Source organism: Microtus ochrogaster, linkage group LG5 (assembly GCF_000317375.1).
Source record: "Microtus ochrogaster isolate Prairie Vole_2 linkage group LG5, MicOch1.0, whole genome shotgun sequence".
In the NCBI taxonomy this organism is placed as follows: domain Eukaryota; kingdom Metazoa; phylum Chordata; class Mammalia; order Rodentia; family Cricetidae; genus Microtus; species Microtus ochrogaster.
In genome coordinates, this window is record NC_022031.1 from 54,379,020 (window position 1) to 54,392,314 (window position 13,295).

Here is a 13,295-nt window from a genome sequence, read left to right on the forward strand (position 1 = left end):
ATAGACACACCATATCACACACACGCGTATACACACCATACACACCGCCACACATACACAAAATAAATAATGTATCATTTTTTAATCCAGAGTTTGCTCTGAACTTTTGAATGATTCCCTTAAGTGTCGGGTTCCTGGAAAATTTTCCAACTTTCTTAGCCTTTTGCTAATTCTTGTTTCTTAACCTAAAGCTTATGGGCCTGGCTAATTAAAAGAAATCCAGATGCCATATATAGGGCTCAGGCAGCAGGAGCATTTGAGCATGAGTTCAGGGCCAGCTTGAGCAACACAGGCAAGACCTCATTTCAGAATGAATGAATGAATCCAGTTGCACATAGGATTACATCACAGTCAATAGGAATAAACAAATCTAGCACTTAATTCTAAAGCTTTATTAAAGTTTGTGTGTGTGTGTGTGTGTGTGTGTGTGTGTGTGTGTGTGTGGCATTTTAGCTTTCAGTTAGCTCCATTAAGAGTTGAATGATAGTTTTCAAAAGCAAAATCGGACTTAGCAGTTTCTCCTTTCCTTTGCTGCTCATATGCCCACCTCTGTCAGTCAATCTTCTGATCTTCAACAACAGCAACAACAAGCAGGCTGATGGCGGGATGTGCAAGAGCAGTGTCCCTGCAAGGACTGGGCAGATCCCAGGCTGGCTCGAGGCCTGGCTTCCTGGGAAATGCTAAGCAATTGCTACCTAGTAACCAGTGTTCTTAGTGTTGTGCTGCTGGAGGGCAGTTAGCGAATGCCACACAGCTAGTGAAGACATTAATAGCGTGCATGGATCTGCCTTTAGACCGGAGCCACACCTCACCACCTCCTCCAGATGTCCAGTGGACGGTTTTGGCATAGCTCGCATCTGTCCATCTCTGCGCTCAGACTCCTGGGTCAGTGTGTCCTGTACTGTCCCTTTTAACTGCTCTGCTGTGGTTCAGTCTAGAGGGAACCTGAAATGCTCCAGTGGTCATAACTTACCAGTGACCTCTGTATACCAATTGCCTCCCTTAGTAAACGACCTAAGGGCAAGCCTTTTCTCCATTTTACTCCTGGAACTTACGCCATGTTCCATTAACTTTGCTAAATATGTTCTCATCAGAGTCCAGCACATCTCAGCAGTTTCAAAAACAGCCTGGGTATTATCGTGTAGCGCCTTCTCTGTGAGCCAAACATACAAATACCTGGATTTTGATCACAACTGCTTTTGTTGTTGTTGTTGTTTTCTTTTGCAGCCTGTGGGATCCGAGAGGACTGAGATGCGGATGCAGCAGATGTGCAGCGGAAGTGAGACCCAGGGCTCCATCCAAAGCCAGCAGGGCACCGGGAGCCATGGCTCCAACGCCTGCTGCTTTTGCTGGTGCTGCTGCTGCAGCTGTTCTTGGTAACACTGGGGGCATTTTACTGAGACGTTGATTGGGAGGGGCTTTTTACTGAGGCATTGTCTGGGAGGGGGCCTTTGACTACAGCCTATTCATGACACATCCAGGAAGTGGGTTTGGTTTGGTTTGTTTGTAGCCCAGCCTGCCCTCCCAGGCTGCCCTTCCAAAGGAACGCTAACGAACAACGAACACTAACATCGCCCACACCACGTAAGGAACGCTAACGTCACCCACGCCACGTAAGGATCGCTAACGTCACCCATGTCACGTAAGGAACACTAACGTCACCCATGCCATGTAAGGAACACTAACTCACCAGACCACTAAATAGAAAGAAGGGGGGGGGCATAAAGGTAGAAAGATTGGTTGGAAAGAATCTCATTGGCTCAGATGGGGACAAGGGCCAGCAATGAAATGGATGTGGTCAGAATGCATTGTGTTCGTGTGTGAAAAAGTCATATAATTAGCAGATGCTAACAAAGCAATGAACTTTATTGTTTTCTGTAATGCTGGAGGGTGTCCCCCTCCATTCTTACTGGAAAGGGAAGCCCCTGAGTCTTATAGAACATTGCTGAAGTGTGGCAAGCAGAGCCTTGGCTTGTGTTGTTCGTCATTGTCTTCTGGGATAACAGCCACAGTTGACCCCTGTAAACACAGTGAACCATAAGAATACCTTGTGCCTTTTCTCTAGAGGACATTTTTCCCCTTTAAACTTGCTCTGCTTTAGCAAAATAAGATGGAAAAATGTCAAAGCTTGGGTAAGTTATGCATTATTAAATTCACAATATAGCTTCCAATTCTCTTTGCAGCCTTGTGTCAAATTCATAATTCCTTTTTCTCTTTGCTTTTTCATACCCACTGTGCAGTCACGTGTTCTGCTTACAAAAAAGCCAGGAAGTCAGGCAGGATAAATGCTGCCTGGTGCATTCATAGGATACCACCCCAGTGCCTCCCAACGGGTTTTTATTTTGTTTTGTTTCATTTTTAAAAAAATCATTATTTATTGAAACGTTTTAGCTTTAGCTTCATAAAAGAAATAAGTAAAAAGGATTTCTGAATTTTTAATGATTTTGCCTTTATGTAAAAATAGCTCTCTCTCTCTCTGTCTCTCTGTCTCTCTATCTCACACACACACACAGACACACACACACTAAAAAAAACTTACAAAACTGATTGCTAAAAGTAGGCTCAAAGACTTTTATAAGATAGAATGTTAAGGAAAAGCCTTGGAAAATGAATAGAAACACTGATAATGCAGTAGCAAAACAAAAAGCCTCGATCACCAAGGATACAAATCCATTTAGACATTGAGGGGGGGAAAACCCACGCTCAACATTCATGAAGTACTAGGTTTGGTCTTCAGCATCAAAATGGAACATCATTTTAAGTTGCTGGACTTCTGAAGCTTTCCTGCTAAAATTTAGAATGAGAGAAAGACATGGCAGCCTCTCCCGCCATTTAACAGTGTGTGGTAGGCATCAGCCAAGAGGAAGTGTATAAATGGAGCTAGGACTTGAAAAGAGCAGAAAAAAGCCTCCCTATTTTCGATGATGCAAGAACACCCCGAAAGTCCAAAAGAACCTTTATTAAAACTGATGAGTAAAGAAGAATATAATGTCCATAAAATAACTGCCATTAGAGCTTGTATCTAAAATATCTAAAGCTGCCACAGTTCAGAACACCGGCTGCTCTTGCAGAAGACATGGACTCTGTCCCCAGGATCCACACAGTGGTTCACAAACTCTTGTAACCCCAGCTCCAAGGGATCCATCCAATGCCCTCTTCTGACCTCTGTAGACACCAAGCATGCATGTATGTATGAACATACATGCAGGCAAAATACCCATGTACACAAAAATAAAATCTTTGAAATGTATAAAACCATATATCTCAAAGGTAAAAGATATACTGATATTTAAATGTTAAGGAATAGAAAAAGACATGTCTTCAGAGAAAATATGTAATAGCTAGTGATAGATGCAAAGAGGCTTGGCAATGTCCCATCAGTAAAATGCACATCAAAACCACAGTGACATTTCAAATCCACGGAGCTAATAACAGTTGGGAAAGCATCCCTTGAGACCCATCAGACGGGTCAGGAATGAGCACTGGTCCAGCTACCCAAAAAGGAGTCAGTTCCTCAAATGGCAGAAATGGACCACCTGCCATCTCACCAATCCTAACCAAAGAAAAAACAAAACTTGTTTTCTTTCTGTTTTGATTTTTGAGACAGGGTCTCACCGTGGAGCCCTGGCTGGCCTAGAACTCATAGAGATCAACAGACCTGCCTCTGCCTTCCAAGTGCTGGGAATAAAGGCATGTGTCATCACCCCTGGCTTTTTTTCTTTCTTTTAGAAGAGTTACTTATTTTTATTTTTTTATTGTGTGTTCTGCCTAAACATATATTAGTACTACGTGTGTGACTGGTGTCCACAGAAGTCAGAAGAAGATATCCAATCCCTGGGAACGTGAACTTCTATGTGGGTGCTGGGAACTGAACCCTGTTTCTCTGCAGAAAGTGCTTTTACCACTCACCATCTCTCCCATTTTTGGTCTTCTTAAAAGTAACAATCAGAAGCCGGGCGATGGTGGCGCACGCCTTTAATCCCAGCACTCGGGAGGCAGAGGCAGGTGGATTTCTGTGAGTTGGAGATCAGCCTGGTCTACAGAGCAAGTTCCAGAACAGGCTCCAAAGCTACACCAAGAAACCCCGTCTCAAATAATAATAATAATAATAATAATAATAATAATAATAATAATAGTAGTAGTAGTAGTAGTAGTAGTAGTAGTAGTAGTAGTAGTAGTAGTAATCAGGGTCACATCTTTAAAAAAAATAATTCTGTTTGAGTATCTAAAATTATCTTTACCATATTTATTTAGGAAATACATTTCTTCAGACGTTCTCAGTCACCAATAATTGTCTTGTTTTTTACAGCCTCACTGTCAGAAACCAGGAAGACCAGAGACCCGGAAAAGCCGCCTATGAACTCAGGACAGACATTCCAGCATGTGAGGAAAGGTGAACTCTTGTGTTTCATTAGCTCACGATACTGACAGAGATGCCAGCATCTTCCTTTTGCCTTTTCGATTGCAAGTTTCAACAGAACACATACATGTTCCCATAACTACCATTTAATAACATCAGAGCTCAATGTAGCTTTGAATTTCTTCGGCAGAATTCCTTTTAATTCATTTCCTATCAGGAAGAAAAGCCAGCCCACTCTTTGGTCCCAATACTGAAATTCAAATAGAAGTTGATCCCTTCTCACAACCCATAATGATGTAATTTTATTTTTATATTTTAAAAGTAAAAACCGTAATGATACATCATATTTGGTCTTCAGGAAAATTGAAGGATTCCATTTTTTCAGTTACAAATTACCAGATAGGGCACTGACGGATATCCGAGACTTGAAGCAAGTAAGTGTATTGGAGTTACTCACATGGACATAGGCAAGGGGTTACCTGCAGAAACAGGGTGACTCCAAGGCAGATTCATCTCCAAAGCGTACTCAGCACAGGTGACAGCTCAAAAAAGCTGCACCCCTGAACGCTCACAGGCGTGGGAGAGGGGCACTAAGAGGCCCTGCTTAGCAGTCATGACTGCTTGTACAATCTCAAGGAAGCGCCTTGTGTCTATTTCATACTTCTGCTTCCTGGAAGCCTGGGTCTGTGAGCCTCCCTTTTCCTGCAGCAGAATGTTCGAATTCAGTGGAAACCACTAGCAATCTGCTATTTAAAAATCTAAGTGTTTTGAAGAAGAAAATATATATATATATATAATGTAAAGTTTTGGCCTTAAATTTTATGTTTCCATTTTTAATGTTTAATTGGAGGGTATTTGATGCTCACTTCCTGTTACTCCTCTTGCTGGGTTTTGGTGTGCAACCTCCACACCCAGCTTCGTATTGCTTTTCCCTTTATAGTTCTTCCCTTGACTTTTTCTTTTACCAAATTTCCTATGGAGTTACCTTTCCTTAACTATTCTTACACCTATTCTTTAGTTTATTCTTTCTTAAATATTTTTTTCATATATGTGAATATTTTGCTTTCATGTATGTATGTACACCAGGTGCGTGCTTGATACATATGGATATCAGAAAGGGCTGTCGGGTCCCCTGGACTGGGGTTACAGGAGCCTATGAGCTACCACATGGGTGCTGGGAACCAATCCTTACTCCTCTACAAGAGCAGCCAATGCTACCAACTGCCAAGTCAGCTCTCCAGCCCCTTTATACCTGTTCTTAATATGAGGCCTTTTATAAGTGTAGACATTAGACAAATTTACTAATAGCATTGTTCAAATAGTTCTCTATTAATTTGTTTATCTTTGGAGATAGGAGAGTAGCTCGTCTCGGTTGTGTAAACTTCCTTTCATCTCTACCTTATGTATATTTGCCCAGGTTTTCAAAGTCTGGGAGATCCAGCAACACCCCGCCCCACTCCACACAGTATATGCTGTTTCTTGGTCAGAAACAGCAGGTGTCTCACAGACCCCAGGGTGCTGTATTCTGTGCCATGGCTCCCAAGCGCTACGGCAGCTGCAGAAATCTGATTGTCCTATTTGTGTGACCTCCAGCTTTGGCTTAATAATGGCCACATGCTGCCTTCATTTGTGTGTGTGTAAAACAAGGATAATAATAGTTTTTGTAGCTAAGCCAGCCAAGGGTGGCTGTGAATTCTGAATAGGGAAGTGAGTTTGGCCAAAAGGAAAAGGGAAATATCCAATGTAGCTTGGCCTGGCTTTGTAGTAAGAGGCCACTTGTTCATTTCCCAGCTGCCCTGACCTGAAATAATCACACAAAAACTTTATTATTTCCAGTACTGTTTGGCCAATAGCTTAAGCATATTACTAGCTATCTCTTACATCTAGAATTAACCCATTTCCATTATTTTATATTTTACCGTGAGGCTTGAGGCCTACCAGCAAGCTTTCAGCTGGGAGCTCACTTTCCCCTCTGGTGGCTACATGACATCTCTCTAACTCCACCCTCTTTCTCCCAGCGTTCAGTTTAGTTTTCCCCACCTAGCTCTACTCTGCCCTATCACAGGTCAATGCAGATTCTTTATTCATTAACCAATAAAACATATACAGAAGGACTTCCCACACCATGGCTTTGTTCCAAGTCACATCCAATGAGTACTATGTACTCATACACTTGGTTCCTCTTGCTGCCATCTGCTCGAGTACTAGGTACTCATATGCTTGGTGTCACTTGCTGTCATATGCTCAGATACTAGGTACACATAATTAGTTGCATTTGTCTTGTGTGACTCTATTTGTTGTAACATTTTAGGTAAAAATAACATTATATTGGCTTTTTAAAGTGGCATTTGAAGTTAATTATACTAGCAGTCATCTCATTCACTATTAATTATGTTTAATCTTCCAGTCAGTTTTGTGCCTGACTTCTTATGGGAAGAAAGGAATTTTTTGGCTTATGCTTCCATGCTGCAGTCCATCACTAAGGGAGGTCAGGACAGGAATTGAAGCAACAACGTGGAAGAAAGCCCGCTTGCTGTTTTGTGCAGCGTCACCTCAAACCAGGGAACTTACAGTCCAGGATGTAGAGCAGAAACCACGGAGGATCAATGCTAAATTCCTCACTCAGGTTCAGTTCCTTAACCAGCCTGAGACAGTCTGCCCAGGGAATTGTGCAGACCACAGTCAGCTGGGCCCTCCTATGTCAATTACCAATCAAGAGAGTTTCCCACAGATATGCTCACAAGGCAGTCTGGTGGAATCAGTTCCTCCATGGGGCTTTCCCCTCCTTAGGTGACTCCAGGCTGGACCAAGCTGACAGTGAAAGCTAACTAAGACATCTATGTATCAAATTCTTGGTGTACACCCTTCACCCTTAGGCAGCCTGCACAAGGCCCTGTGTTCGGCTGGCACGAAAAAAAAAAAAAAAAAAAAAAAAAAAAAAAAAAAAAAAAAAAAAAAAAAAAAAAACGAGATTTATCTTTCTGATTTGTAGATCATAGAGTTTCCCATTGCAAAAACCTTAGTTTTTGCATGTATTTAAAATGTCATACAAAAAATAAGAAAATAATAAAATACTTGAAAAACAAAACTCATTAAGTTACCAAGTATAAGTTGTAGTTCCCAATGTAAACAAAAGTTTCTAGAGTAGATTACAAACCTGCCACCACATGGCTACCCTAAGGGATGAAGAATTAGACAAACTAACTGTTGGAGGCCGTGCAGGTCCAACACAGATAATTATTTCCCTAACTGAACTGGTACGGAGTTGCGAGGAATAATCAGACACAGCTTACACGGTCATGATGGAAGGGCATCTCAGGGTCTTTTCCCCTGATGATCTCCTGACTATCTCCTGAAGAACTCTCTCGTTTATTCTCCAAACATCTTATATACCATCACATAAATTGAGCGGGGAAAACACATTCGGCTGTCTCCTAGGCAACCAGGTGAATGGGCTTTAGTCATGTCATTCTACCTGTATGCTAGCTGTCAAGTAGGCCTGAATTAGCATATCTATAAGATATCCTCCAAATTACAAAGAAAGGAGCAACAACTTCCTGACCTCTTGTTAGGAAGAGACAGCTTGTCTGCAGAGCTACATGACCACCTCAGATCGGGCCTATGGCTTTTGTGCTTGGCTGCCGCACCATACAGAAATATGGGCCTACAACTAACTAGCTATAGTTTATGATAAAAACAAGTTGCATGGCTTCTGTAAGAGCTACTTTTGGCCATCTGAAAAAAAAATCTCAAGCATACAGAAAATATTTGTAACTGTTGAATATGCTTTTTCTCATGAAGTTTGGTTTTGCTTTTTGTGGTTTTTGTTGTTATTGTTGTTTGATTGATTTTTGCTTGCATTGTTTGGGTTTGGGACAGTACCAGGGATCAAATCCAGGGCCTTGCACATGCTAAGCGGTGCTCTACCACTTAGTTACTATCACTGCCCTTTTAAAAACTTTTGTTCAAAGACAGGAATCACTACATAGAGCAGACTGGCCCCAAATGTACAATCTTCCTTCCATAGCCTCCGAAGTACTGGAATTAGAGGTGTGCACCACCATCCTGGCCTGGCTTTTGTAAACTGTCTGGATATATTACTAGGATCATTATTCAGCAGACTGTACTACTAGCCCCAAAGCAATTAAAACCAAAGTCCAGAGTTTTAAAAACACGTACAGTAAAATCCTATTCTGTTTGATATTTCTAAGATCACTATCAATTCATTATATCCTCAATAAATAAATCATAATACATTTTAAGAAATAACATAACTATATGAAAATGTAATCATATCAAACTATGGAATGCTGAGAATACAATAAACAGAGCAAACGTAAATCTCAATACTTAGGTTTTTATTTAGTTACTCTTTTTTTTTTTTGGTGGGGGGAGCTGGGGACACGGTCTCTTTAAGTAGCCCTAGCTGTCTAGCTGTCTTAGAACTCAGTATATAGACTAGAGCAACCTCGAACTCACAGAGATCTGCCTGCCTCTGTCTCTCAAGTGCTGGGATTAAGCATTAGTGAGTGAAGTCCCACTTCCATACAGAAAAAGAGATATTAACATATGGTCCAGAAACTTAGACATAAGGAAACGGTCCAGATAGCTCCAGACTGTTAAACTGTGATAACGTTCTAAATTTATTTGCCATTAAAAAGTATTCAAGGGGCTGGAGAGATGGCTCAGAGGTTAAGAGCGTTGCTTGCTCTTCCAAAGGTCCTGAGTTCAATCCCAGCAACCACATGGCGGCTCACAACCACCTGTAATGGGATCTGGTGCCCTCTTATGGCCTGCAGGCATACACACAGACAGAATATTGTATGCATAATAAATAAATATTTTTTAAAAAAGTATTCAAACCTGGGTAGCTTAAAACATCAAAAATCTTTTATGTCACAGTTCCAAGACCAGAAATCCAAGATCAAGTGTCAGCAGAGATTTCTCTGTACTGATTCCCAGGCCCTGGAGCAGACTTTCTTCCTGGCTCCTCCGGCATTGGTCAGCTGCTTGCACCTCTGGGGTCCACTGGCCACTACACACATTGCTCCAGTCACGTGACCATATTCTCCCTGTGTTCCAGAGCTTCTCTCTCTGCTCACATCTATACCAAATTTGCTCTGTTAATAAGAGTTTTGGTTTCATCCCAGATGACACCTTGACTAGTGACCTCATTTTAAGTCTACAAGGAGCCATTTTTTTCTTTGTAATAATTTATTTTGAGATGTATAGGTAGATGTTTTGCCTGCAAGTGTATCGGTGTACCACATGAGTGCCTAGGGCCCCAACAGGCCACCAAGTAGGTTTTGGGAGGGAATTGAACCCAGGTCTTCTGGAAGAGAAACCAGTTCTCTTAACTGCTGAGTTAAGTTCCATCTCTCCAGTCCAAGGACCCACTTCTGAATAAAGCCATATTCTGAGATTCTGGGCATTTGGACTGCCTTTAGGTGATGCAATCTAACCAGTAACTTTGTATCCAGAGTCAGCATTGCAGCTAGACAGTTTAATAGGCCACTTTCACAAGATGGTCGGGAGTAGGTCATTCATCTTCTATATGATATCTGAGAGGCTCTTATTACCAGGATGCCAAAATCTGTATAAAAACAGGAAGTGAGATGAGAATCCTACTCACAAGGCCATGTGGGTAAATCTTAACAAGATAGGAAAAGTCACAGAAAACAATGTATTTGCCATCTTATAAAAATCTTAAAAGCTACAGAATACATTTTTCAATGAAACATAAAGATACGGAACTGTGAAAAGGCAAAAGAAGGGAGATACTAAGGATCACTGTTAAATAGGCTTTTTCTGATCTCAGTGCAGTTAAACTCAAGGGCAGTGGTAGTACACACCCTTTAACAACAGCACTCTGGAGGCAGAGGCAGAGGCAGGCAGATTTCTATAAGTTTGAAGCCAGCCTTGTCTACAGAGTTCCAGGACAGCCAGGGCTACACAGGGAAACCCTCCCTGCCTCGAAAAATGAAAAAGACTAACAACAATAAATAAAACAAAACAAGAAACAAACCAACAGAAACAAAAAACAAAAACCCCTCAAAGATGGTAACCGGAAGTGAAGCCCAGCAGGCCTCTTGGAGTGAATCGCTTTCCTTACCCAATCATGGCTGGCTCTTAAGGGCAAGGGCATCTCCTTAGCCAATCATATTGTCACTGTCTTGTCTGTGGTCTGTGTTAGTTGGGTCACTCCAGAATTTTGTACACTTTAGCAGCAACTGGAGAGTCAGCTTCTATGAACTGACTGCCTCATGACTGCAAAAGTCTTTTTATTGTTACGCCAAAGACACCTTTAGCATGGCAGTTTCAGCAAGGTAAAAACCTCTTATCTGATCTAGGAGTTGTCTGAAGCAACCATTACCTAAGCAGTTCTCAGCAGTGCAAGACTTCCTGGTCTGCCAGGTTTGTCTGGAGACTGAGTTATGCAAAGGCTGTAGTGAGTCCCTGCCTGTTGACACAAGGTCATGTCAGAGCCCGAGTGCCATCACTTGGGAACTCAGGACAGACACCACGTGGCCATGGAGAATCACAGCACCGCCGCTCCTCACTTGGGACTGTATCGTGTATGTTCTGTTCTTTTTCTCAAATGGCACGTGGATCTTCAAAAGCAGCCAGTGGGCATTGCCCACTCATGTTCTGCTGGGCCTGTGTGAAGTGGGACTTAGCTCTGCCTGGGATAATTGAGAGGTTTGGGGTCAGGCGGCAGCCGGATTTTTCTTCGCTTCTGTAATTTAAAAGTACTGTCAACCATAAACAAAGTATGGCTGTAAGGTTGCACAAGAATGCTCTGGGCATGAAGGCTCATGCCTTTGATTCCCAACAGAGGCAGGCCTGGTCTACAGAGTGAGTTCCTGAATAGCCAGGGCTGTTACACACAGAAACCCAGTCTTGACAAACCAAAAAAGAAAAAAAAAAAAAAATGAAGCTACAACACACTCCAATAAATACAAATCCGGCTTGTAAGTGTTTTAGCCAAAAAAAATGAAGCTACAACACACTCCAATAAATACAAATCCGGCTTGTAAGTGTTTTAGCCAAAGGCTTAAGGAAAGAGGGGTATTCTCCCTTTCTGGAAGGGCCAAACATTAGTGTGTTTTATAGCAGTATGTTGTAACTTTGAGATGAAAACTGGATTGATTCCCCAGCAGTAACATCTTCCTTTTGTTCCTTCGAACCACTGCTCAGCCCCACTCCCACTCTGGAAGAAGTCTGTGCCTGGGCCCAGTCCTTTGATAACCTAATGGTCACTCCGGCTGGAAGAAACGCATTCCGGGAATTCCTCCGGACGGAGTTCAGTGAAGAAAACATGCTTTTCTGGATGGCCTGTGAAGAACTGAAGAGGGAAGCAAATCAAAGCACCATCGAGGAGAAAGCCAAGATAATCTACGAAGACTACATTTCTGTTCTGTCTCCTAAAGAGGTGTGTGTCTGCAAACCTGTCCCCTGAAAGCCATTCGGAGTTGCCTGCTTCTGTGTTTGGTCCCACGCTGCTTGCATAGGTAGAGATAGTTCAAAGCACAGCCCTGGGCTCCTCCCCATCATAGCCTTCAGATCCTGAGGACCCTGAGAGAAGTGTGAAGCATTTTTTAGGTTTGTTTTTTTTTTTTTTTTACTCGCCTGTGGTTCACAGCAGCTTTGGCCCTCACACTGACACTTGCCTCTGCTCTGCTTTCTGTTCTGTGGCTCTGAGGATAAGCCTAGGGCTGCCTAGATAAGTACTCCTCAGTCTTCCTGTTGTTTAAGAACACCGTACCCTATAAACACTCATTCAAGTAGTTATTCCACTATTTTGAGTAAAGTTTTTTCTGGGGTGTCTTTCTAGTTACAGCATTGCTGAAAGTGCTGAACATGTGCCGATCTCCCCCACGGCGTTGTGTTAACATCACAAACAAACGCCATAAAAGTGAGACTAAACAAGTTAAACTTAGCACGTTTCTTCAAATCTGCAGCACTAGCACTGAAAGTTGCCATGTTTTTGGATCCAGGTGCCTTGCATCAGCAATTTCACAATCAAGGTTATCTCCTGCTGTATTCTGCTAAGACTGTGGTTAATAAGGCAGAGTTTCTCTTCTGTGGTCAGGGACCTCACAGAGGCGGTCAGAACCACGAGCATCCATGGCATGATGATGGTCCAGCATCTCAGTGTGGGATTGCAGTGAATGAATCATAGGAAGAGAGGAGGAAGCTAGACAAAGGATAATGAAAAGGAAATTGTCAGAAGCTCAAGGGAATGAGGATATCCTGGAACTAGGATCAGTGAAGCCAGGGGTGAGGGTGTTGCAGTGTATGAGCAATGAACATGGCGGCAGCAGGTGCTCCCGCGGTACCGGGTGCCGGCAAATTACCAGAGCTGTGGTGGACAGCAGCAGACCTAGAAAAAGGAGCTTCTTCATGGCAGAGCTATCCAAAATGAGGTTCCGTTTGTGCCTTGTTTTATAACTTTAAAAAAAATTTTTTTTTTTTACTGTTCTGCAGTAAAAACTACCAGCGTGGTCTTGTGGCTGAATTCCCCACTAGACAGTTCTGCTCACTATAGCATCTCTAGTGGACCTACCTCATCAGGCAGATGGAGGGAGAGGCTGACCCAGACAGAACAAAACAAGACCTTTCTAGGTGTTATTCTCTAAAAAAAAAAAAAAAAAAAAAATGGCAGGTGTCCCCAGTGGGGCAGCGGCTGGCCTGACAGAAACCTCAGCGGGCTGGTCAGCAGTAAAGGCTAGGTCCCCTTGGCAGGTGGGAGACCCCAATGGGTGACCTGAGCAGGACAGTGGTGGGCCACGAGGGGCAGCCGGTCCCACTACCCACCTCGATGGGTCTCAGGCGGGTGAGACAGACGGATACACCATGCAGAGAGAATTTGGATAGAAAGTTTATTTAGTGGGTTCTGGAAGGGAGGGAGGAGGGGGAGGGGGATAGGAGAGGA

General features: G+C 42.7%; 1 protein-coding gene across 4 annotated transcripts in view; it reads left to right on the top strand.

Annotated features, from left to right (window-relative positions):
• Rgs20 (regulator of G protein signaling 20) overlaps window positions 1-13,295 on the top strand; it is a 68,906-nt gene that overhangs the window by 51,893 nt on the left and 3,718 nt on the right. For all 4 annotated transcript variants that reach the window (XM_005362249.2, XM_026786771.1, XM_026786772.1 and 1 more), the window contains 3 exons: window positions 1,228-1,376; window positions 4,310-4,393; window positions 11,558-11,792. In XM_005362249.2, coding sequence (XP_005362306.1) covers window positions 1,228-1,376; window positions 4,310-4,393; window positions 11,558-11,792 — 468 coding nt within the window. The remainder of the gene's footprint in view (window positions 1-1,227; window positions 1,377-4,309; window positions 4,394-11,557; window positions 11,793-13,295) is intronic.